The sequence below is a fragment of the Chiloscyllium punctatum genome, chromosome 11 (genome assembly GCF_047496795.1).
Source record: "Chiloscyllium punctatum isolate Juve2018m chromosome 11, sChiPun1.3, whole genome shotgun sequence".
Taxonomy (NCBI): Eukaryota; Metazoa; Chordata; class Chondrichthyes; order Orectolobiformes; family Hemiscylliidae; genus Chiloscyllium; species Chiloscyllium punctatum.
In genome coordinates, this window is record NC_092749.1 from 53,685,556 (window position 1) to 53,713,100 (window position 27,545).

Below are 27,545 nucleotides of genomic sequence, written 5' to 3' on the forward strand. Positions count from 1 at the left end.
AATAGGGACATTATGTACAACAGCAAGAAGGGTATGCTGAACTTACACAAAACACTTAGCTGTATTATTGTGTATATTTCTGAACACTGCATCAAAGGGTGAATGTGAACACATTGGAGACAGATAAAGAGATTTATGAAAATGATTACAGTGATGAGAAACTTCAACTATGAAGAAGTTTGGACTGTTCCCCTCGAATAGAAGAAGGCTTTAGAAGAGGTGTGACAGAAGTTTTCAAAATTGTGCAAGGTCTAGACCTTGTAGATAGTGAGAAACTGTTTCTGCTTATAAAAGGATGAACAAGAGGGTGCAGATTTGCAAATGAAGCAAATGTGATGTGAGAAAAAAATATTCTCACAAAAGTGATTTTGATCTGGAATATGCCACCTGGATGTATGTGGAGGCAGGTTCAATTGAGACATACAAGAAGGCATTACAGTACTATTTAAACAGAAACAATATGCAGAGTTACAGAGAAAAGGCAGGACAATGGCAGTAAGTGAACATGTTTATTGATTAGCCAGTGCAGATAATAATAGGTCAAATGGCCTTCTTCTGCACAGTAACACTTCTTTGATTTCAGCTTCTTTTCCTTTATTTCAGACTTGCAATGCATTCTTTTCACCATCACTAATTTGACAAATTAGTGAACACTAAAAGTAATTTTAATCTTAGTTTTAATGTATGTAAAAGTTAAATATAATGAATATATGACAGCTATAATGACCTTTAAGGGTGCCTTTATCATCATATTCTTACTTAACACCAAGATGTACAAAGAAAAGATAGAATCCTTCATTCTCCAGGAAATCAAGCATTCTTACTCAACTATGTTACTTTTTATTGGACAGAGAACCAAGGTTACAAGTGGATTAATTTTTGGAGCTTTGGGAAAAGTTTGCATGCATTCCTCGTTGTCACTTCCATGACATTCTCCACTGAAAGCCCTTTAATTTGTGCAATATACTGACAGGAGATAGATATGTTCTTCGGCTCATTTCTCATCTGTAAAACAGCAATAAGTGTGTATCAGTGATGTTCACCACAACACAGTGCAGTTATAAGATGCAATGTAGATAACAAATCAATTAATCTTACTAATTTAAAATATTTGTTGTCAGCTGCAGTGTTCTTTCAAACAGATACCTCAAACCTTTCCCATTCAATTCTTCTGAATCACATAATTTAAACAGTATATTTAGTTTGCAACAACACGAACAACCTTTCATAAAATTCTATTATCAGTTAATATATGTGATGCCTGGTTTAGAGTTTATATAGATATAGACATGAGGGCCCAGATTTGATCCTTAGGCAGTGTTGAATTGATTGAAATCAACTGTGGGAAGATTAGCTACTTAAAGCAAAGTGGAATATAATGTGGTAAAATGTGATTCATGTTTGTTGGAAGAAGAGAAAAAACCCTGAAAGGTTGGGTTTAAAATGATGAGAAATTATTGAATATTTTTGTCCAGAGGGTTAGGATGATCTTATACACAAATATCAGAAATTTAACGCCATGGTAGAACAAATAAATAGGAGGACAACTGGTTTGTATGTGAAATGAACTGCCAGATTAAGTGGTAGATGCAGGTACATTTAAAATACATTTAGATCAGTACATGAATTGGAAAGGTTTGGACCTTATGTGGCACACGCCTTGTGCGACATAACCTGTGTGCCTCTGTCTGAGTTTTTCTTTCACCCTATGACCTACCCGTACTGCTCGTAAACAAAGTTTTTCACTGTACTTAGGTACACATGACAATACATCAAAATCAATCAATCAATGAGCCAAACACAGACAAATGGGATTAGTTTAGATTGGGAAACTTGGTTGCCATGGACAAGTTGGACTAAGGGGTCTGTTTCCACACTATATGACTCTACGACTCTAAGTGGTAGCACACCCAGATATACATACTGGGGCACAGAAAGAGAATTCTCAGGAATTTACTGAGATCTTTTTAAAAACATAATCATGGAGAGTATCCCACACTGAGCTGGCCATGAAATGGCAGCTTTTCCTCATTAAAGGGCCACTTGCAAGGGCTCTGACAAACTTTATACTATAGACCAGATGCACTAAAAACTGCCTGATGGGTTAACTTTACTTTAAAAGTTGAGGTATAGAATTCAACTGAGGTATTCGCCATTACTGGCAGAGCTTTTCTGGTTTCTAAGGAGGTTTGGAGATCTAAGCGTACAAGACAGGTAATGCTTCCATTGCATTCTTGCTGAGGCAAAACCAGCAAAAACACAATTCCTCCAATATGTTTAAATTATGTTTTTGCAAAAGAATTTTTGTTCATAAAATATTTAAAACTATATTCTCAAACATTTCAGTTTGGATGTTATGGAAAATACAATAGATATAACATTGAGCATGTTGCGTTCTTCAATATCCCAATCCAATTCTAATAAATGGGAAATTTACTATATGCAATCAGTGACATGCAGCCTTTTCGTACACTTTGGCTGAAATGCCTGAGACATTTGCCTTTCCTCAATACATCTTTGTAGCGGATCCCCCATGCTTTAGTATGTCCCTCAGTATACATCTGTGGACCTTGGGATGTGCCAATGTGCAACATTCTGTTGAGGACAACTCAAATTTAAGTAATTGGCACAGTCCAACTATTTAGCTCCTGATACAAACCACTTTTCTATGTTCAGGACATGATAGACAGGCTTGGTTTGTATCTGGATTTTAGAAGAACAAGAGGCAAGTTAATTGAAATAGGTAAGATTCTGAAGGGGTCTTAACAGGGTAGATGTGGAGAGGATCTTCCTCTTATGGAAGAATCTAGAACAAGAAGTCCCAAAGATAACGCAGAGTGGCCCACTTAAACAGAGATTAGGTGAACATTTTTTCTGTCAAAGGGTTGTGGGTCTTTGGGTATCTTCCTAAAACAGTAGTGAATGCAGAGCTCTTGAATATTTTTAAGGCTGAGCTAGTGTGAATCTTGTTAAGCAAGGTGATGAAGGAGGCAGGCAGGAATGCAGGTTGAGGTTATAATCAAATCAACCATGATTTTCCGCATGGTGGAGCAGGCTCAAGGGACTGAATGGTCTGCTCCTAAATTTGTATGTTCGTATGTTCATATATTAATGGCTGTAGACTTCTCTTCATTCTCCAGCTGGAATTTCCAAAGGAAAACTCATTCACTCTAAACCAGCTTCACTTGTTTCTGAGTTAAAGACTGAATGCATTTTGAAAACTTGACAAATATATGTCGTTGGGAGAGAGAAAAATGGTGTTGGGAGGATGAGATACAAAAAATTAAGTGGGAGCTGAACACATTCTAAAACATTCTTAAAACAAATACCTGTTCTTTTCTAACGGTAGTGGATTTATTGGAGAATCTGGCTATTTTTTCTGGTTTTGTTTATCATCAATATTACCATTAATTGATGCAGAGATCACTCAGGTACAAAAACACAAGTTTGCTGTTTGGAACTGATACCAGAGCAATCACGCAGACTAGATTTAGGCCCCAGCCTTGGCTTAGTAAGAGGAACATGAAAAACAGTGAAGGCAATGCAACTGCAACCCTAGGAATGCAAACAGTCAATCCATGAATGTGTTTTACAGAAAATATTACTGCTGGTTGTGACAGTTTCAAAGCTACCTTGGTCATTTCCTATCGTCAGATTGAATAATGGCAGCATTCTTTTACCGGAACGTTTCGCTTGCATGGCCATTGAGTAGTAGTGACTTGCTTAACCTGTTTAAAGTTTTTAGATACTTTGCGTTTCCTAGGTAATTTAAAATAAAGTGTGCATTTTTCAAGAATGGAAGCAGCTGCCTTTGATCCATTTCAGAATGTACTGAATATATAATCTCCAACAATCTGATTAGAAATGCCATTGTCCTACAGAATACATTTACTACACTCTATTTCTTCATCAAACTTGCAAGATGAGCAAATGACAAGGCCCTTGTTTATACGATTGCTTATAAGGTCAATCTTCTTGCTCATGGGTGCTTGATGAATCTTAAAATATATATTGATCAGTGAAAGTAGGTTTGCAATAGACAGTTCCATTAGCTGATTGCTTAGTTCGCAAGTTAAGAAAAGGAAGTGTATCAAACTGTTCCATCCCAAAAGTAAATTTAGGATCAGGACGGATTGTATTAAGATGTGTAAGGAAATCCTTACACATGGCTGCAGATCTAGTGACCAACTGAATCATCTATGTATTGGAAATATACTCAGGGTAGGAGGTTATGGCTCATATCATTAAAAGCAAGTTTCTCACAGAAAGCAACAAAAAAAAGTTACTGAGCACTACATCTAAAAGAGATCCAATGGCTACCCCCTCAATTTGGCTGTGCAGGCTGTAATTTAAAGTGAACTCAATAACACACGTTACTAACTTCAAAAGTTCAATGAACACAGGTACAGATAATTGTATGCATCTATATTACCATGATATGGCAATATGGTGAAAACACTGATAGCTTTCTTCAGTAGGATGTTCAAAACTAAAATAAATTTGAAATTCTGATGTTTGTCTTGAGAGCAAGATGAGAAGCTTTGGTAATACACGGAGCAATGCTGACTATCCCAGCAGGTGCATTCTTTTCCAAATGAGAGTACATCCTGTCCCTAAGGATCTTATCCAACAATTTCCCTACCACTGATGTGAGGCTCACTGGTTTATAACTTCTTGGATTATCCCTGTTGCTCTTCTTAGACAAAGGAACAATGGTGGCTAGTCTCTAGTCTTCTGAGACCTCGCCTATATCTAAAGAAAAAATAAAGATTTGTCAAGGCCCCAGCAATCTCCTCCCTTGTCCCCCTTATTATCATGGGAGAGATCCCATCAGGGCTGAAGTACTTATCTATCTTAATGTTTTTCAAGACACTCAAACCAGTTCCTTCTTAATATCAACATGATTAGAATATCAACATATCCCTCTCTAATCTTACAACCATCTATTTCCTTCTCCTTAGTGAATATCAATGTGAAATACTCATTAAGGACCTCACCCACTTACTCTGGCTCCATAAATAAATTCCCTCTTTTGTCCTCAAGTTGACCTACCCTTTCCTTAGCTACTTGCTTGCCCATAATATACATACAAAATGCCTTGGGATTCTCCTTTATCCTACTTATCAAGTATATTTCATGGCTCCTTATGGACCTCATAATTCCTTATTTAAGTTCTTTCCTTCTTCCTTTAACTTAGACAAGGCTTTCAAGGAATACAAGTTTCCCTAAATCTTACATATGTGTCCTTTCTCTTTTTGACTAAACTTTCAATATCATTTTCTTTTCAGCAACATTCAGGTTTTGTACTGAATGCCTTTATTGAAGCCCAGCATTTTGCACGCCTTATTAACTACATTTTCATTCAAGTCCAGCTCTAAGAATTTATATACATATTAGTCTCCTTCTGGGGCTAATCTCAAAGGATCAGGGCCAGATTTGAAAGAGTCAGGAAAATTTCAAAAGGACCAGGGTATGAGACAGAACGATCGGAGGGTGGAATCAGTTGGGTTGGAGGCAGGATTGGAAGCATCAGAGGCAAAGTTAGAAAGTTTCAGGCTGCAAAATTCACAGGTCTGAGAAGTGGAATTGGAAGGTGAGTGAGGTTACAGCAGGAGGTCAAAACCAGCATCAGAAGGTTTGAGAAAGGTATGATTTCAAAGATCCGTGGGCAACATCGCAAAGATCAGGATTTAGAGTGGAAGGGTTGGGGTGGAATTGGAATGATCATCGGTGGAATCAGTAAGGTTGGGGGTGCGGCATGATAGAGTTTGTTGTAAAATATTTCTGATTCAACTACTTTTTGATTTGAAAGAGAAATTATACATGTAGAATTACAATGTTACCTGTTTTTCTGGCCCTAACGCAGGAGAGTCTGTTTCCAAGCAGATAAACTCTAGTGGCAGCTGCTTCACCAATTTCTGCTTCTTGGGAATAGTAAAGAAAATTAGTATGTTTGCAGATTACATAAGTTGAAAATTCAGATAAACAATATCTTGCAATGCATTTAAAATCCACAAAATCCTATTTAACGTCACAGTTTAAATATAATACTTCTAAGAAAATTCTCCTGTAACAAACCTATTCCTTCTGCCCACAGATTTGTAGTAGCAATATTCAATGTATGAAAATCGCTGTAAATGAATATTAACAATCAACATTTGTGTTTTACATATGTGCTGACTAGCCTACAAAACTATTTTAAACACCGAAAGAACTGTGGATGCTGGAAATCAGAACCAAATGCTGCCACATCTGGCAGCATCTGTGAAGAGAAATCGGAGTTAACGTTTTGAGTCCAGTCACCCTTCTCAGAACCTGCTGAGCTTTTTCAGCAATTTCTGTTTTTGTTACACACCTGTTTTGTTAGGTGTATTTTTGTACTTTGGAATTTTCTGTCCTTTATTCATAAGGATATAATACCTATTCTGTGATGGAGCAATAATAGTCCTAATTATAATAATAGTCCTAAGAGTAGCAACAGCCTTTCTCAACCACACTCAAATGGAAGCCGCATAGTGGATTCTGGTAGGTTATAAGAAATTACCACCATTAAGTCAGATTCTGTCTTAATGACAGAAGATTTTGTCTGGTTACCAAAGTTGCAAATAGTCTGGTTCAACCTGACCAGAGAAGCTGAGACAGCAAATGCAGTAACCTCATTCAGATTGAGACATCATCCAGATAAATACCAGATAACGCAAGCACAATGAGGGGGTTGTTGGGAAGTGGTGAAGAGATTGAATAGGTGTCATTAACTTACATGTAAAATCTGACCCCATGTTTATGGATGATGTTGCCAAGAGGCCGCATATAAATGATGAAGGGCTAAGAATAAAGTCTTGGTGGACTATAGAGGTTACATTGCAGAAATGAGAGAAGTCATTACCGACTGGAGCCTCTGGCTACAGTCAGAGTTAAGAACAAAAATAAGCAATAGTAGTCCAATTAAGTTAGAAAATGGCAGAGGCATTGGAGAAGGATAGTGTGGTGGATGATGTTTAAGGCTATAGAGTGGTGCAGTAGGATGAGAATGAAATATGCACTGTGATGTAAAGTATGTGATTTATGCACATCAATATAATTTATCTTTGACTTTAGATTTTGAATTAGTAGTACGTGTTTTTTTAAAAGGGTTTAATAGTTTGCATGTCAGTCTTTCAGAAGCCTTTTTTTAAAACCAGAACAAGAGAGGACGTCACCTAGAGTGATAATGGGAACTTGTTTGCAGTGTGAGAGTTTCATGATTGGACAGAGTAAACATTGAAGGCATTTGTTGCTTTTGATTTAAAAGAATCAGGATTTATTTTTGCTTAAGTGAGAAGAAATATAGATTGTAAAGCTTTTGGAGGTAGTTTGCAGAAGTTTTGGCTGAAGTTGGATGCAAGAACAGATTTTCCTGGAGAAAGGAGTTAACTCAAAACAGTTAGGAAATAGTGTAAGGGATTTAGTTTGAAATTCCAGAACTAATATGTTTGAATAGAACCCTAAAGGGGTTATTTGAAACAGAGAAATTCTAAGCTCAGTTGTGTGAATAATCAAGGGAAAGACCAACAACACTCAAGAACAAGAATTAAAGGAAACATAAGTCAAACCTGCAGAGGTCATGGAGAAGGAAACTCCTTCTCTCTGGTATTTAAGGACTGTAGGTGTTGCTGTTGGGATAGTTGGGATTGTAATTTTATCATGTGTTTTGAAATCTTTCAAAACTGTGTTATATGTAAAAAAGCTTGGTATATATTATCTTATTGCCACTCCTTTTGTGTAATAAACTTCTGCATCTGCATCATTGATGCTTGTGTTTCAGTGAAAGACCACTTCATAACATTAAAAGAAAACCTAACCAATCAAACTTGATTTCAGTCTGAAATTTGACTTGTCCAGTAATAACATCAGCTGGATCACAACAGGTGATGAAATCTTGGTTCGATCATTTTGATGTTGTAACAGGAGCATGAATCAGATTGGAAAGATTGCAGGATAGACAAACATAGATATGGGATATCACAACATAGGAAATGAAAAGGAGTTTCATTCATGGTGGAAATTTACAAAGACAGAGTGGTCAAGAGTGGGTGATTTGAGGAAAGTGTAATTAGCATAATGGAATCATGAGAGGTACTCATGGAAATCATGAACAAAATAAATCTCAATAAGCAGACAATGGAAAAATACAGAGACACAATGATTCAGGGCTGAAGGAGTGGGGAACCTCTGGGAAGGTTTGGCTTAAAGGAGATAGTAAAGAACACAGAACCTTCGCAACAAATAAGTTTAAGAGCTCCTTTCATATATTGTTGGAATTGACAGCAGATAAAATAACGTCAGAGTAGACAGTCTGTACAGCAGAAAAAAAAAGTGTTATCAGTGATCCAGGATGGTTCTGGATTACAATTTTGACAGAAAAGTATGAGTTTCAGTAGTGGCTGAGGTAGTTCAATCAAGCTGATGCTAGATTAGGTACTTGATTTTGGTCTCATACTCACAAAGCTGTAGTAAAAACAAAGTCCTAGAGAAAATCAATAGGTCTGGCAGTTTCTATGAAGAGAGAAAAATAGAGTCTCTGCAGAACTTCCTGTTTTATTTCAGGTTTCCAGCATTTTCAGTATTTTGCTTTTATGCTCAAAATTGTGCCTATTTGATTTGATCAAAAATCAAACTACACCAAGTTATAGTCCAACAAGTTGATTTTTGACCTTGTCAACTCCAGTCCAACTCCGGCATCTCCACATCATTTTTAATTTGAGACAGTGAAGAAAGAAACCATACTCGTTCAACAAGCAATACAACAGGCAGCAAGGTTTTGCTAGTGGAAAGAGTATCAGAGCTGTGTGAGTGAACGAGCAAAGTGACCACTATGGAAGTATCTCAGATGGCCTTTTCACAAATACTGTACCTTGAACCTTAGCAATGGAGTTTTGGGTCTTTTAGAGAATTAATATAACTGCTACATGTCTAGCTTGAATATTTTGGCAAACATTATTATGTTTAATCTAACCTGCTCGCTTCTTACGATAGATGGTGGAATTGAAAAGAAAAATCCAGCTTTCACCCCTTCCATAGCCACAGAGGGTTTTCCATCAAATGCATGCAACAACACTTTCTTAGCTCCTAGGAAAACAAAAATAATCCCACACTTTATTGTGTAATAATTTATAGTAATTTACTCTTATTTCTAGTTAGAACATGTCTAGCACTCATAATAACCCAACGTCATGTTTTACCAGACCAGATAAAATTGAGGAATCAATGTAAGTAGAATATATATTTGCACAATCTGGGCACACCCTAGAGATTGTGAATGCAGGCTAGAACAAAATATGCTCTCTTTGTATCCCTTTGTTCTGCAGCACTAGATACTGGTAGCCTAATGGAAGATGTCATTCATTACCCAATGAGTGAGACAGTAATACAGAAGCAACATACAGCAATTCTGGATCTAAAACAAAATCAGGGAATACTGTAAATGGTCAACTGGCAGGCAACATTTGTGCAGATAAACAGAATCTTCAAATTTTAATCATTCTTTTGCTTTGTTATGATCTATCTCCAATTCTTTTGTGCCCTTTCTTGACTTTCTCTCTCCATATGGATAATGGTTATTCACAAATAAGGCCATCAGCTCCGACATCTACATTGACCACACTTCTTCACACTCCATTTCCTATAAAGACTCCATCCCACTCTTTGAACTTTTACATCACTGTTGCATATGTTCTGACAAAGCAAGCTTTCAAACTAGTTCTTCTTCCTTTTCCTCAACTGAAAATCTCCCCTACCTTGGCTGATAGAGGCCTCAATCATGTTTGTCATATTTCTTGCACTTTTCCTCTCATATCTTCCCCTACCTCCCAAAATCATGATAAGGTTACCCTTGTCCTTACATTGCATCCCACCAGCCTCCATAATCACTTCATCACTGGCTAGTATTTCTTCCACCTCTAGGGTGATGCTTTTACCAAATGCATCGTCCTTTCCATTCTTAGCATTGAGTAGGATTTGTTCACTGCTCAACACTATGATTAACTCCTCAATTACCCCCAACACCTCCCTCCACTATCCCTCTCCTTATAAGTGCAGGAGCTGCAATACCTGTCTTTTTACCACCTCAGCCTTCACTATCCCTGGCTCCAAACTCTCCTTCTAGATGAAACAGCAATTTATTGCTTTGTGGAACACTTCCATTTAGTCCACAAGCTTCCAGTCACCTGTCATTTTAATTCTCCTCTTTGTCCTCTTTGACCTCTCTTTTCTCAGTCTGAAGTGTTCCAGTGAAGCTCAATGCAAGCTTGAAAAACAGCAGCTCAGATTTCAATTAAGCACTTTAAGCAGATTAAGTCTTTCAGACTCAACATTGAGTTCAACAGTTTCAGAATGTTAACCACTATCCCCAAGTTGTTTTGTTTCTCTTGGCTGGTTTTAGTTTTATTCTATTTTAAAATTTTATTTCAGCTTTAAGACAGTAACTATTCATCATCTACTATTACACTTATTCAAAGGACAACTTTTTTCTTTACTTGTACTGTGCCTTGCTCTTCCCTTTGGCCTTGCACCACCTACACTTTTGTCTTTTAATCTCTTCTGTCTTCCAGTTTGTCACATACATTTTTCTTCTTCCCATCTCCACTTTCACGTTCTTAAAATTATTACATTTCTAACTTTTCTCAGTTCTGATGACAGGTCACCAAGCTGAAACATGCATTTTTTTTCCCTCTCCACAGATGCTGTAAGATCTGAGTATTTTCAGCATTTATTTCATTTGAATAAATCAATGTTGGGCTTGACAAATAATTCAATTTCATCATCTGGCAAGCATGATGACTTTATAGTAGAAGTACCAAGCATTTCATTAACTCTAAAACAAGTTTAACACTTGTACTAGGTGAAAATTATTTCAGCTTTGACAAGAGGGCTAAGTAACAATCGATATTTTTCTTGCCGGGTATAGGAATGAGCAAGAAAATACTTCATGAAATTAAATGAGTAATGGTAACAAAATATGACAACTCAATTTTCAGCGTTAGAATCCCCTACTTTAGATGCAGGCCTGAAATTTGGGGATGCCAGCCAGCCTCCCCATGCCAATCCAACCTCTTCACAGTAACTGGAGGTGGTCAATACCAGCTCTGCCAGCAACATTCACTGAAATAGCTTAAGGAAAGTGAGGTGGTAGTGGAGACAGAATTCCAGATTTGCTAATCAGGCTGCCGAAATAAGATCAAAGATGATGCAGGCTAATGACTCAGGAGAAACAGCCATGAACTGTTGGATTTTTCACTCCAGGGAGGATGGTACACACTGGAATGAGACCCACCACAGCTGGAAACAGTGTTGAGGCAGCCACAAGAAGAAAACAATAAAGTCGATAATAAAACAACAATGGTTCTCTTTTTCACACCCCCTCACTCCCAGTGTCCCATTCACATCAAATCATGGGCCCTACCCACCCTCTATAATCTCCATACCCATCCAAGACCAAAGTCTTTCTTGATAGTGATGCCCATAGTCTTCTGCCAATTTATGCCCCTTGATCCATAACCAGGGCCCCTTATAGGTCAAGAAATGCCAGACTATGACCTCCACTTATCACCATACATTCTACATCATCTTGGAGCTGATTCATGTCAACCCATGTTGCCACTCACGACCAATTGACCATATCCCTCCATGCCATATATGCCGGTATCAATTTGAGCTAGGCCAATACGGACATGAAACAAAATAAAGATTTAAGCATTTATTGCAGACTTCACTGTATTAGAAAAATGCTATTTGATAAAAACCCATTCAATACATTTAAATCCCTTTAAGTACTTAATTTCTCATAAAATTGTATTCTAACACCAACATTAAAGAAAGCTAATCTCCTTGTATTTACTTGGAGCTGTCAATTAAGTTGTGAAACATAGGCTCTTCATTGTGATGTTTCCAGCAGTAAAGGGTCCCACCCCAGTCTGTACCAGTCTCCCTGGAGTGAACATCTGTTGGTTCAGGGCTCTTTCTCCTGAGTCATGATCCTGCACCATCTTTGATTGTTTTCAGCTGTGGTAGCAGTCGAGCAGTACTAACACTAAAATGATAGTCCTCAGACTAATTTCAACAAACGGCCATTGAAATTGCAAGCACCAATTTTCTTTCACAGGAGGGTGCACTCTTAATTTAAAGAACAGAGATTTAAAGAATTAGATAACTCTGCAAATCTTAATCACATTTTAGGCTCATTCACTTTTACTCTTAATAATGAGAAATTACACACTGTGGAAAATGGAACTTGTTCTAGCAAAAATGCAAACTTCAAATAACCCTGCTGATTTCAGATTGTCCATATATGATAATCACATCCTGGCTCCTTTCCTTCCCTTGTGAAGGTATTGTGTGCCAGAAATGAGCCGGAACTTCTGAATCTGGGGCTCCAACACCACTTTGGCTAAGGCCTAAAGATCTTCCAAGTCTGGAAATTAACATACAAATGATAATTCTAAAACAGAAAACAAGAAGTTCAAATTTTAGACCTTGCTCCTTCAGAAGATTAATGGTTGGTCGGCCAGCAGAACGAGAATGTACGTTTCTAATAGGAAGAAAACAACGATTAGATTAACACAATGCACATAGTAGACTGAATGATCCAATCTTATTCCTGCTGTGAAGTGCCTAAAGTTGAATGCAGTACTATATATGGGATGTGCCCAAAGCTCTGCACTCACTTGTAATTCAAGATCCCTGGAAAAAAGACCAAGGTTCCATTAATTCTTTTGATTCTATTCAAAGAGTTGCAGTGATTTTTATGCAAGGACATTCAAATCTCTACTTCTCTAGAGTTTTTTTTTACAACGGTTAGGATTTAAAAAAATTTTGTCTGTCATGAATCAAAGTGAATGTACTCCCACAATGAATTCCATTTGTCACAGTTTTGTCCATTCACTTTTTCTATTCCCTTTTTAATTTCCTGCTCCCAACTGAACTATTTATTTTTCCTCCCAACTGAATGTTATCTGCAAACTTTGAAATATGTTTTATTAGTTCATCCAAATCACTGTACAATATCGACCCCAGAGAACACCATATGTTGCAACTCACCAATCAGAATAATCAACTGTTATTCCAACGCTTTCTCTCTTACATTCCAACTAATTTCCAAGATATGGTATGGTTGCCTGCAATCCGGTATACTTTCAGTTTTCCTAATAATCTTTTCTGTGTGCCTTTGTCAAGTGCCTTCTGAAACGTCATACAGATAGGATTGATGGTCATACCTTCCCCATCACTCTACTGACATCAAGAAATTCAATATAATCTGTCAGACCCAATTTACTCAGTAGAAATCCATGCTATCTCTATCACATTCAAATATTCTCAAGTGTCCAATCACTCTGTCCCTAGTGAAGATTCTTGTAACTTCGCCACAACTGATGTTGGGCAAACTGACCTGTAGTTACCTGATTCTCATTCCCTTTTTTTTACATAATGGAGAAATGTTGGCAATATTTTCAATCCTACGGCACAATTCTCAAATCAAGAGAGCTTTACAAGATTACTACAAAGGCATTTGCAATTTTCTTATCTATTTTCTTAATACCCGAGCTGGATACCATCATATCCTGGAGAAGAATGTTTATTAATGCATGGCAGGAAACACTGCCAAATTAAATTCAAAGATTTTACAGTGGTGGTACAAGCTTCCACCAATGCTGCAGGTTGGAAGCAGCCATTTGAAATGAATATTTTGTGGCAACTTTGATTATATGCTGTAAATCTGAGTTTAGAGACAATAGAAAACAGCTGATATTAGATCATCACTTTTGATTTTCCCGAAATCAAAATTATCCCTGCGATATTCAAAACTGGAATATGTACATTGAGTGCTGGGTTCACATCAATGATCATGACTGACCCAAAAATCACATACATTGTAATGTCAATGCTTTCTCAATATGTGGCTTCACATCAGAGGATTGAATTACCACTGATTTATCAGCACTTTCTTGGTAAAAACCAAGCAGAATTAATCAGCTTTATACGTATTTAGACAGCATTCCCTGGCCAAATTAATTTCCATGTTATTTCAATGTATACATAGGTGGTACAAAGGAACTCAAAGGAACTATAGGGTATTTAATTGACTGCCACCCAAGAAATTTATCTTTCACAAATTCTGTTAGCGAAGTGCCTGAAATCAAAATCTTTCTTTGAACAGGAATGGAAAATCCTAGCAAGCTATATTCCCTCACAGCACCAGCATAAAAAGCACTTCAATATTTCCTGACAGAAGCAGCAGCAGACCCCGCTAAGTAGAGTCAACCTCTGTTATGTCCATTCAGGACCTGGGAACCTAATGAAAGTAGTCAATTTTATCACAAGGACAATAATTATTTGTAGCAACCATGAAGAATACCCATTGTGATAGAAAAAATGATTTGTGAACGATGTTGTAATAAATCATTTGAATTGGTGTTCAGTTTTGTATAATGACATTAGGGAGTAGGTGTTATATCTCAGTTTACATGCTATAGCAAGGTGACAAACAAGGATTTTAAGATAGATCATTCAGAATTTGAGAGGAAAAAGATCCATGTGAGCTGATAGAGTCAAATAATTCTCAAAGTTCTATGACTAAACAAACATTTTTGTCTAATTAACATTTTTAATGAAGAAATCATTTCATGGGACTTTACAGAAGTCTAATCAAAAGAGACAAAGGAAATATTAGGGAAGCCGAATAAAGGACACTGAAAGAGTTAGTTGGATCGTTGAGGAGCAAATTGCTGCAGATGTTGGAATCTATACTGAAAACAACAAATGCTGGCGATCACAGCGTGTCAGACAGATCCTTGGACAGAGAGCAAGCTAACATTTCCAGCCTAGTTGACTCTTCATCAGAGCTGAAGTGAAGTACGGAGGGAACTGCATTTTTACTATAGTTGTGGGAGGGTGGCATGGGGTGCTGGGGTGTAGAGTGCTGGGGGAGAAAAGTTGTTGATAGTTCAGATTAAGTGTCCAGAATATGAGCATGTATGGACTGTCTAAGGACCAGTAACTTCAGATAGGGATTCTGGGAAATATCTCAGATTGTATCGTGGTCTACAGATTACGCTGGATTGGTATTGGTGGAGTGGTCTGGCTCTCCTGGGGCACTACACGATTAATCTGACTTATTTTACACTCTCAAATTGTTCCTCTTTCTTCAGCATATAAATCATGTACAAGAGGAAACCATTTTTAAAAGGTAGTGATTTATAGGTTCTGGAGTTTTCTGCCAAGACTAGCATTTATTGACCATGCCTAATTACGCGAGAAGACAACAGTGGCAATGGTGGCCTGACAGACAAATAATGGACCATGATACTTCTCTTGTTTTAGGTGCCTTACTCCCTCAACCTTAATCTCGCCTATTCTCACTAATACCACTGAAATCTGCATCAAATGCACTTCAAATAATAATGTCAAGAAAAACTAGGTAAATTATTTTTCCATAGAAACTTTTTACTAATGTTTTATACTGACAAAAAAAATTATTTTACACACCAACCCCTTCAGGCAGTCAGACAAACTCCAAAATATTATCCTGCATCTATTTTCAAAAAGAAAAGTAAATAAGGTATGAACAGATTAGCCATGACCTCACTGAATGGCAGAGCAGGCTTGGAGATACCTTCTGTTCCTGATTCATATGTCCAAATGTAAATAAATCCGCAAGTCACTTTTAAAGGGGAAAGCCTCTCTCCATTTGCTCCAGATGCTTACAACACATGAATTAAAACAGGTGTACAGTGCAGGAGCATATCCAGTCATAACAGCTGATTTGGCCTCCAACCCCCTGGGTGCAGAGTCTGGGTAGTGTGGGAGAGGATATTAGAATTAGTCCAGAAAATGGAAAATATGTTTGCAATGTAGGCTGGCAGTAGGACTGCAGCAACCTACAATAGGAAGATGGAGGGAATGCAGGAGTCCCCATCATCTGCTGGCAACATTTTCAAGACTCTAGCAGCTTTCTCGGGTTTTGCCACCTCTGTCTCATGCACTGTCTCTCTCGTGCTCTCTCTCTCTCTCTCTCTACCTCTGCTCAGCTGTCACTTTATGAATTAACGAATGTCTCACATCCCATCCAGGACTCATATTGTCCAGGTGGAAACAATGACCTTGAAGCCTTTGCAGACTTAGGTGGTCGTGCATCAGACATGCCACTTGTTACCAGATGCAAGTGTGTTGCCTTTATTGTGTCCATTTGTCTTCTTGCCTGATCACTGCAAGAACAACACACTGGTCCCATTTCCACAGTACATTTCTACTATCACAACATTTATTTTCAGGCACTTATCCCATTCCTTTTAGAAAGTTTTTGGCCCTGAAGGGGGATTTTCCAAATTTACATCCTCTCTACTGGATCTTGCCTGGCATTTGTGTAGCATGAATGTCACTTGCCACTTAGAAACCCAAGCCTGAATGTTGTTCATGCTGCAAATAGTCATGGTCATTAACCAAGGAGCATAAATTAAATTGAACACGAAGCAATCATTAGCAGACATCCTGATTTCGGACTTCATAAATGGTGGGAAGGTAATTGATGAAGCCGTCAAAAATTGCTGATCCTAGAACAGTTCTCTGAGGAAATCACCCAGTGATGTTCTGAGGTTCAGATACTTGATCTTCAACAATTACAACAATCTTTCTTTGTGCTAGAACTGACTAGTCAATGAATTAAAACAGGTGTACTGATTTTCTCTCATTTCAATTTTACTCAGGATTCTTGATATCTCACTTAGTAAAAGCTGCCTTGACATCAGCGAAAACAATTTCACCGCACTCTGGAATTCAGCTTTGATCTTGTTTACCAATGCTCTAAGGCAGTCTGCAGCCAAGTAGTCTGGCAGAGTCAGTAAAAAGGTTATTACATGCTTGATAACATAGTTTACTGTATTGTTCTATGCTTTTTTTTATAATTGAGAATAGTTGATAGAGTGATAGAGTGGTAGTTGGAAAGATTGGTTTTATCCTGTCTTTGGGCAAATTTTCATTTTTCTTGATATGTGCTGTAGCAGTAATAGAACAGCTTGATTAAGGCCAGAACCAGTTCAGGAACACATCTTAAGCCAAGAAGTTTCAGGCCCGATATCTTTTGCTCCATGTATCCATTGCATTCAACCATTTGTTGACATCATGTGGAGTTAAACAAATTGGCCCATAGCTGGCATCCATGATGGTGTGGGCATCAGGTGGAGGCCAAGATGGATCGAATTGTAACTTCTGGTTGGAGATGGTTGCAAACATTTTAACCTAGTCTTTTGTACTCATGTGCAGGCTTAATCAACATTAGAGATGGGGGTATTCATGAGGCCTCTTCCGGTTAGCTATTTAACTATCCCCCACTATTAAGCAACCTTTAAACCTTATCTTATAATTATCTTGACACAAAATAAGGAGTAAGCTTCCTGAAAATAACTTTAACATTATTTTTTACAATTGCTGCTGTATCTTCCAAGATGCACTGAAAGGTTCTACAAGACATTTCAATGAGGACTACTTCTTTGACCTTTATTTCTATTTTGATAAGTGGGTGAACAACTTTTAAACAGTGCAACTTACAATGGATTTAGAATTTAGAATCCCGTGTATCAGCAGCTGAAGCTGAATAAAGCTACAATCGGAGTACATCACAGCACATCTTGTGGAACCTCAGGATAAATTGGCTCATTCAGAAATTTCTGGTTCTGCAAAGGTACAGATTCTATAGGGCCGCATTTACCACTACCCTGCCAATTGGTTTGAAGGTAGGACGACTCTAAAATCCAGCAGGAAGCCTGCCGACTACCTTCCTGCCTATCCTGCTAAAGTAATTATATCAGTCATTGGGTTGCATTCAGGATACTCTGCCAGACTACTTGGCTGCAGACTGCCTTAGAGCATTGGTAAACAAGATCAAAGCTGAATTCCAGAGTGCGGTGAAATTGTTTTCGCTGATGTCAAGGCAACTGAAGCCCCTAAATGGATAATTAAAGCTCACTTGAGTTTCTCATCTCACCATTTCCAGGATTTAACAGGCAGCAGAAGAAAACCATGCCAAGCAGACACGCCAAAAGATTTCCTTGCACAGGGAAGGGATAGGAAGGGCCCTTCTTAACTGGATCGTGGACCCATCAGAGGCCACACCCTTGGTATAACATGATACCCCCATCCCAGGGTGGCCATCCCTCATGCCTGCATAAATCTCAGTCCCTTTCTTAGGCCTGACAGCATGACAACTGGCAAGTCCCAAACAATGACCCAAATCCTGATTCAGTGCTGCATGCCTCTGTTGAAGAGCTCCCAGCCTCTGATTCAGATGTGACTTCTGATCCAGCGGGGGTGAATGGCAATTGTCTGTTAATTAGTGAAGGTGAGACTTCCATGCTCCTGGATCAGAAAGCCTAGTTTCAGAACGTATCAACCAATCAAAGGCAGGTAGATCTCCAGCACTCTGAGACAGAGTTCAACTGGCCATTCAATTTTACATTTAATAGCTGCAGGATAACCAGTGTTCCCCTTAATAGGGTCCCCTCACCTTTTTACTGGTGGTTAATGGAATCTGGCAGATTGAATGATTAAGTCTCTAATTTTACTACTTCCTCACACTAGGAATTATGGCTGTAAAGTATATCTGGCTTCTTCTGCAAACAACATAATCACGCCTCAAAATTTGTATAATAATGTATCCATTCAAAGAAAATTGTAACTTGATCAGGCACAATGTAAGTACTATAGCATTATTATGAACAGTGGTAAGAAAATAGATGGGAGAGTTTGGGAAAGTAAATAGTTTGTTTCATTATACTATTAACCAAATAGTTGTCATGTCAAACAGCTGATAAACTTGAACTGTCAGTCTGTACAATCATTTTCTCTGGCCATAAATAGATGACAAGTAGCTTCGACTTTCCTATATCCCAGCTCTTAATTCTCACAGAAATAAAATTCTACATTACAAAGGTAAATCCAGGCGCTTTGCAATTTCAATCTGTTCAATGAAGACCTTTCTCTGTTCATTTTTCTGTGCCTCAGTGCTGGCAAATCGTGGCGTGAAATCCAATCCAACCTAGAATAAAACACAAAGTATGAGATCTTTGATGCATAATTGCATACTCAAGCTACACATATTAATCTATCAATGGAAAATGATAAAATATTTTTAGTCCATTAATTCTGATGTGGCTTCACTTTACAAGAGTGTTCACAATTTGAGCTTCAGTATTCAATGCAATTTCTTTTACCAATTCTGTAAATACTTTTTAGGCACCCAAAATCTACCAACTTCCAAATATTATGTCCAACATCTGCTGTTCGACAAATCATGCCAGAGAAATGGAAAACTACAAACAATGTATCATTAGTTTAAAAAGAGAGAGATGGGATTCATTGATAATTACAGTCAATTAGCCTAATCTTCAAAGTTTGTGAGAAGATTTGTAGCTCGGGTGCTTGTTGTTGTGGTTCTGTTCGCCGAGCTAGGAATTTGTGTTGCAGACGTTTCGTCCCCTGACTAGGTGACATCCTCAGTGCTTGGGAGCCTCCTGTGAAGCGCTTCTGTGATCTTTCCTCCGGCATTTGTAGTGATTTGAATCTGCCGCTTCCGGTTGTCAGTTCCAGCTGTCCGTTGCAGTGGTCGGTATATTGGATCCAGGTCAATGTGCTTAGTGATTGAATCTGTGGATGAGTGCCATGCCTCTGGGAATTCCCTGGCTGTTCTCTGTTTGGCTTGTCCTATAATAGTTGTGTTGTCCCAGTCGAATTCATGTTGCTTGTCATCTGCGTGTGTGGCTACTAAGGATTGCTGGTCGTGTTGTTTCGTGGCTAGTTGGTGTTCATGGATGCGGATCGTTAGCTGTCTTCCTGTTTGTCCTATGTAGTGTTTTGTGCAGTCCTTGCATGCAAATCCATACACACATCCACCTCTGCATGAAAAAGTTGCCCCTTGGTCTATTCCCATTCAAATCTCTCCCCCTCACCTTAAAACTATGTCCTCTAGTTTTGGAGTCCCCTACCCTGGGAAAAGATCTTGACTATTCACCTTACTCTTGCCACTCATGATTTAATAAACCTCTATAAGGTCACCCCTCAGCCTCTGACGCTCGAGGGAAAATATTCCGAATCTATTCAGCCTCTCCCTATAGCTCAAACCCTCCAACCCTGGCAACATCCTCATAAATCTTTTCTGAACCTTTCAACTTTCACAACATTCTTCCTATAGCATGACTAAAGAAGGGTTCTTTGCAAGTTTCCTTTTGTAATCCCTTTTAGTAATCTTATCAGCTTCTTTGTGACCCTTTGCTGGTCTTTCTATCTTTCCCATTTGGCAAATCTGTGCTGTGTTTTGCATTTTTGGAAGTCTTCCTTTTAGTTTTATACTGTTCTTATCTATTTAGTTAAAAATCACACAATACTAGGTTATAGTCCAACAGATTTATTTGGAAGTACTAGCTTTCAGAGCACTGCTCCTTCATCAGGTGGTTGTGGAGTGTAAGATCCTAAGGGACAGAATTTACAGCAAAAGTTTACAGTGTGATGTAACTTAAATTATATATTGCTAAAGACCTGGTTTGTTTGTTAAGTCTCTCATCATTTAGAATGAACATGTTGATTTCAGTTCTTTCATGTGTAAATCGCAGAACTTTTTTAAAGTTACATTCTCAACTGAACCTTAACAATCGGTGTCGTGTCAGCCCAGATAATGCATTGAAGGCTTGAGATGCTCTGTGTGAGACTGTCTGTGCCACAATGTTCAAACTGACTCTAATCTAAAAAAGGATTTACAGAATCTTACATGGATTCATGCAGTTTTTGAGCAAAATAAAATGTAATTCTGCAAGTACAAATTCACCTCACAAACCTATATGTGTATGTTGTGGTTCTGTTCGCCGAGTTGGGAATTTGTCTTGCAAACGTTTTGTCCCCTGTCTAGGTGACATCCTCAGTGCTTGGGAGCCTCCTGTGAAGCGCTTCTGTGCTGTTACTTCCGGCATTTTTGTGGCCTGTCTCTGCCGCTTCCGGTTGTCAGTTTGAGCTGTCCGCTGTAGTGGCCGGTATATTGGGTCCAGGTCGATGTGTTTGTTGATAGAGTCTGTGGATGAGTGCCATGCCTCTAGGAATTCCCTGGCTATACTCTGTTTGGCTTGCCCTATAATGGTAGTGTTGTCCCAGTCGAATTCATGTTGCTTGTCGTCTGTGTGTGTGGCTACTAAGGATAGCTGGTCGTGTCGTTTCGTGGCTAGTTGGTGTTCGTGTATACGGATCGTTAACTAATGTAGTGTACAAAATCCCATGCAAGGACTGCACAAAACACTACATCGGACAAACAGGAAGACAGTTAACAATCCGTATACATGAACACCAACTAGCCATGAAACGACACGACCAGCTATCCTTAGTATAGTCTGTGAGTATAAGTCTGTGAGAGGGTGTGTGTGTGTGTGTGCATGAGAGTGTGGAAGTGTATGTGTAAGCATATGAGAGAGAGCTTATGTATGAGAAAGGGTCTGTGTGAGTGTATGGGTCTGTAGAAGTGTGTGTGTGTGTCTGTAGGAGTATGTGTGGCTGTGTCTGAGAGTGCACGTGTGCCTGTTTGTGCACGAAGTACAGTGGAGTCACCTGTAGTGTGACATGAACCCAAGGTCTCGGTTGAGGCCATTTTCATGGGTACTGAACTTGGCTATCAGCCTCTGCTTGTCCACTCTGCGTTGTTGCCTGTCCAAAGTCCGCCTTGGAGGACGGTGACCAGACGGTCACCCAGTCCTACAGACACACACACTCCTACAGACCCACACATTCATGCAGACCCTCTCTCATATGCTCAAACATACACTCCCACACTCATGCACATACACACATTCTCTCACAGACACTCATAACCCCAACCCAACACACACACACACACACACATAAACGTTTGTGGGTACTTGCATATAATTTCATATTATTTTGCTCAAAAACTGCATGAATCCATGTAAGATTCTACAAATCCATTTTTTACATTAGAATCAGTCTGAACATTGTGGCACAGACAAACAGTCTCACACAGGGCACCTTAAACACATTATCTGGGCCGACATGACGCCAATTGTTAAAGTTCACTTGAGAATGTAACTTTTAAAAAGTTCTGTGATTTACATATGAAAGAATTGAAACCAACAGGTTCATTCTAAAAGACGAGAGACTTAACAAACAATCCAGGTCTTTTTCAATATATAATTTAAGTTACACCACACTGTTAACTTTGGCTATAAATTTTGCGTCTTACGATCTTATACTCCACAAACCAGCGCTCTGAAAGTTGGTCCTTACAAATAAACCTGTTGGACTATTACCTGGTGTTGTGTACACCCCAGTCCAACACTGGCATTTCCAAATCTTACCTATTTAGTTGGCATAGCTGTTTTTTCTATGTGAAATAGACCTTTTCCCTTTCAGTGGTACAAACTGCTTGTGTATTGCATTAAATGTTTGTTTAAACATTCTCCATCCCTCAATTGTTATATGAATTAGCAGATTTTCCTAGATTTCTGTGACCAATTTGTCTCATGTTATTAAAGTCTGCTTTACCTAAATTTAAAATTCTAGTAGCTGACTCATGCATTTCATTTTCAAACATATGTTATAATCATGATTTGATAAAAGTTCATACATAATTAGGTTACTAATTAAATCTGGCTCATTACGCATTATTAAATCCAATATTGGTGGCCTCCCTGTTGCATTAAGGACATATTGCTGTATGAAACTTACCCAGACACACTCCAGAAATTCACTACCTTTCTGACAACTACTTCTACCTCTCGCAATTTATGTTCAAGTCAAAATTCTCCATTATACTACCATGGCTTTACTACACACTTGCCTAATTTCTGCATTTATATAATCTAGCACTTCACAGCTGCTACCAAGGGGTCTGTACAAAACACTTATTACTGTTTTAGATCCTTTATTATTCCTCAGTTCCATTTATAAGGTCTCCATGGGATGCTTTCCCGTCAGTATAGCTTCCCACACCACAAGTGATTTTGTTTCTAATCAGTAAGGCTACTTCACTCTTTTTGCAATTTTCCCTATCCGTCCTGTAAAGCTAAAGTCTGGCATATTTAGTTTCCAATTCTGACCATGCTGCAGCCACGTCTCAGTAACGGCTACTACGCTAAAATCTCCAATTTGAATTTGTCCTATAGCTTATTTATTCTTTACAGTTCACGCATTCATTTATAGAATTGCTACTGGGGCCATACACTCTGACCTGTCAATTAGCACTGCTGTTTATTCACCTGTTTGTTATTTCTCTCTTCTGGTTTAATCAATATATAGTTTTACCATTTCCTGCTGTACCAGAAATAGGATTCCGGAATGTCTCTTTACTCTCTGACCTGTAACTTGTTTTCAAAACTGTATTGACTTAACCTGAGAAGATCAAGAAGGTACAGTTTACTTTGTTACAAACAGACAAGATAATATTTGTCACTTTGCTAAAAGCGGTTTCAATACAATGGCAGGTGCTGAGGATAACCTACTGGAGAATTCAAAGTTACTGAGTCTCTGAAAAGCAGGATTTAGCAGGTGACAATATGCTTGAAGACTTTGAAGAGTAGGTGGACGTTGGAGACGAGGTGATAGTTTGAATGATGGAGGAGTTACTGGTTGTTTGTTTTTTTTTGAGAACAATAATGACGGCAGATTGAAAGGGAAGGGTAACAAATTGAGGAAAGAGAAACATTAAGAATTTCAGTTAATGTGATAATCAGAAAGAGAAGTAGTTTGATTAGCAACTAAGTGGGAACAGAGTCAAGGGAGTAACAGGTTGGTATCATGGATAAGATGAGCTCAGAGAGGGCTGATGGAAAAGAAATCAGTGTAGAATGTAAATTTAGGACTTGGAGCAAAGAGAGACTTAAGAGGAATTTTGGACTGGTGGATGAAAGAAAGGGTGGCTAATAGCAGTAACAGTTGATTGTATAGCCTCAATTTTGTGACAAATAATTCCATAAGCTTCTCAATCTTGTTTTTGAAGAAGGGTATGATAATCTCTATGAGCCCTGAGGGAATCATTAATTAATCTCCTGGTGGAGTTCAATAAGTATGAATTCTTTTAGTAACTGGACTGACCAACTAGAATTCATCACCCGAGTAGAATGCCTACCTCTGAGCCAGGAGGCCGATGTTCAAATCCCATCTGTTCCAGAAGTGTGTAATAACATCTCTAAGAAGGTTGGTTCAAAGTTATCGCATAAAGCAGATACAGTGCATTGCCCACAGTGGGCTTGGCATTTATACTTCTAATTAGCTGCATTGGTGATTACTGGTGGTGGTTAACAGCTAAAAAAAAACTCTCAGTGATTTGGTGGTGGGAAAGTCACTTCATTGTGTGCTGTAACATTTCCGGATGTAGAGGAAAAAACAGCAGACCCAGAAATCCCTTGTGGAACAGTGTCCCTATCTCCGGTTGTGGAGGCCTGAGTTCAAGTCTCACCTACTCTAGAGGTATGTAATAACATCTCTGAACAGGCTAATTTTAAGAAACTAAAGCAGACCGTGTGAGAACTCTTGTAGTGCAGAGGTACTGTCCCTATAGGCTCAAGTCCGATCTGCTGCAGGTGGGTGTCATAACATCTCTGAACAGATTGATACACGAGGCTCAATCCCCTCCTGCTCTCCCTATCCCTCCCTCACTGTTGATGGTTTGCATTACCCGTAATGGGCTTTACATGAAAACATCTAATTGGTTGCACAAATGATTTACTTGTGGTGAATAGTAGGTAGAAAAAAATGTCACAGTGCTTTGGTGATGGAAAAGCCACTTGGTTACGTGTGATAACATTTCCGGATTAAAAAGAATGAAAAAAAGTAATTAAGCAAATATGGGACCTCTTGTGGTACAGTGGTAGTTTCCCTACCTCTGGATCAGGAAATCTGGGTTCAGACCCCACCAGCTCCAGAGGTGCATCATAACATGTATGAACGTGTTGATGAGAAAACATCTATAATGTGATGGCTGGCTCAGCTATACACTGGACCATGAATAAGACTGTTTTAAGTCCCATGTACTCCAGAGGTGTGTGATGGTATCGCTGGATAGATTGATTACTAAATTTAAAGAAAACTTTGTGGTGCTGTGGAAGTGTCCTTACCTCTCATTCTGGAGGCCTGGGTTCAAGTTCTAACTGGTCCAAGAGCTGTGTAGTACCATCACTGAACAGGTTGATTAGAAAATATATGAAGCAGACCCACGCACAGCCCAACTGCTTATTTTGTGGCACTGCGAAGGTGGTAGATCATGTTTATATTTGTTGTTGATGATTGCCCTCCCTTCTTAGTTATTTAAAAATATCTTTTGTTAAGAAGTTTATTGCACTTCAGCCCCATGCTCCTGATCTTTGAACATCAGGTGCAGAGGGATGTGCACACATCAGCGGACCCCTCGTGGGTATGCTCCTGGGCTTGGCAAAATTGGCGATAAACAGTCAGCAGTCTGTGGAGTGAGTAATCTCTGCTGACTGTCTGCCTGTTCTGTGGTTATATTCATGCCTCGGTATCACTGAAGGAGGAGCACATGGTATCGTTCAAAGCTTTCAAAGCGTTTAGAGACAGGTGAGCACTGTGAGGGATATTTCCCTCACTGACTCAATTTTGATTTATCCCCTTCCCTCAACCCCACCCCCCCACAATGGCCGACTCACTTTTGAGCTTTTGTACTGTACTTTAAGGGCTTCTGCACATAAATATCCAATTGGCTGTATGGTGGTTTACTGGTGTTTGTTGCTGGTTGTAAACAAATAAAGTTATAGTGATTTGGTGGTGGGAAAGCTGTTCGGTTGTATGAGTTAACACTTCTAGATATGAAAAACAAAAGGAACAGAAATAAAGCAGACCCAAGGATTTTTGTGGTACAGTGGTATGACCCTACCACTGAACCCGGAACTGTGGGTTCAAGTCTGACCTGCTCCAAGAGCTGCGTAGGAACATCACTGAACAGGTTGATTAGAAAATATATTTTGGGCATCCGGTGCAAAGGGATGTGGGCAGATCAGTGTACCTCCTCATGGGTCTGCTCATGGGTCTGGCCCAAGTTGGCTATTAGCAGGTCCAGGCAGTAGACTGCGGAGGTGGTCATTTCTGCTAACTGCCCGCCCCTCTTCCAAGACTACATTCTTGCTTGGGAGTCCTTGGAGAGGGACCATGCAGTGTCCGCCAATACTCTCAATGCCTTTTAGAGATGGTGGGATACAGTGCTTTTATCTCTCCATCCAACTCCATTTTGATTTAGCCCCTTTCTTCCTCTGTACTCCTCACCATTTGATGGCAACAAGCTAGATATGTAAATATTCAACTGGACACAAGAGTGATTTACTAGTGTGAGTTGGTAGTTACAAATAAAGTCACACTGATATTTCCTGATCTGCAAAGATCCCAGAGAAAACTGTATATGTTTCATGACCTGTCGATATCTGCCAGGATGCCAGCCACCTGAACTTTCCTGACTTCATCCTTGTTTCTTTCAAGAATTAATCATTACTGACCAAAAATGTTTTCTTCCTGAATGCTTCACTAATGTCCTTTAGGAAAAGAAATCTGCTGTCCTTACCCGGTCTGGCCTACATGTTTGACCAGCAATTAGGGATGGACAAGAAATGCTAGCCGAGCCAGCAACGTCCACATCCCATGAATGAATAAAGTGTGAAAGAGAGAGCGCCCGTGTGTATGAGGGTGTCTTTGATTGGTTTGCGTGTGTATGTGTATGAGAGCAGTAGGGTAGCAAGACTAGAAGGACATATGCACACTTCTAGTGTCAGTACTAATAGTAGAAGTCTTTCAGTTAATGCTGAGAGTTTAAAATTTATCTTCAAGTTACTGGTCTCCACCAACACCATAACAAGCAGCAGAAGGCAATAAACTCAGAGGAACTTACAATTACTTTAAAGTAAGAAGTCCTCTATACTAATGAGTATCACAGCTGTGTTTTTAAATTGCTGTATTGGTTAATGAGTGAATGCCTGGGTAGATGTACGAAATGTACAAACACACTTTGTCCATGAAATATAGAACCTGGCCTTATTCATCAGTAAGCATTGAATAACTACTGAGTATGCCATTGCACTGCTTTCAGAGAACAACAGAAATTGCTTGATGTAAGAGAATTTTGGTCCATCTAGTTTCCCTTCTACCATCCCATCAATTGCAATGATATAATGATAATGGAGTTATTGAATAATCATAACCACTAATTGCTATCAACTGGACTATAAAAAAACTAAAATAACAAAGAAATACCCAATGGGATCCAAAGATCCAAAGTTAATTTGCTCTTCTCCAGCATATATAATGTTTCAAATTGCTGTACTCATTTTGCATATATCAAAATTTCATCCTATGAAAAAAATTCCATTTTTAAAAAAATCTAAGTCACCTCAAGACCCAAAATTACAGAACTTTAAAAGTTACACAATTAAATTACATATCATATAACTTAAAGAGTTGTAGAAAATTTGCATTTATTATTCCAAAATAAATCACCAATGAATCTGGTCTGTATAATTTATTCC

The 27,545-nt window shown here is 38.7% G+C and overlaps 1 protein-coding gene across 1 annotated transcript in view; it reads right to left on the bottom strand.

The window, feature by feature from the left end:
* Nucleotides 1–495: 495 nt before the first annotated feature.
* The window catches only part of LOC140482990 (putative deoxyribonuclease TATDN3), a 50,943-nt gene continuing 23,893 nt past the window's right edge, over nt 496–27,545 (bottom strand). Inside the window, exons 6-10 of the mRNA XM_072580809.1 lie at nt 18,954–19,063; nt 12,510–12,565; nt 8,996–9,108; nt 5,844–5,921; nt 496–1,005 (exon numbers count right to left, since the gene is read on the bottom strand). Of these exons, the coding sequence (XP_072436910.1) occupies nt 862–1,005; nt 5,844–5,921; nt 8,996–9,108; nt 12,510–12,565; nt 18,954–19,063 (501 nt within the window). The 3' untranslated portion in view covers nt 496–861. The remainder of the gene's footprint in view (nt 1,006–5,843; nt 5,922–8,995; nt 9,109–12,509; nt 12,566–18,953; nt 19,064–27,545) is intronic.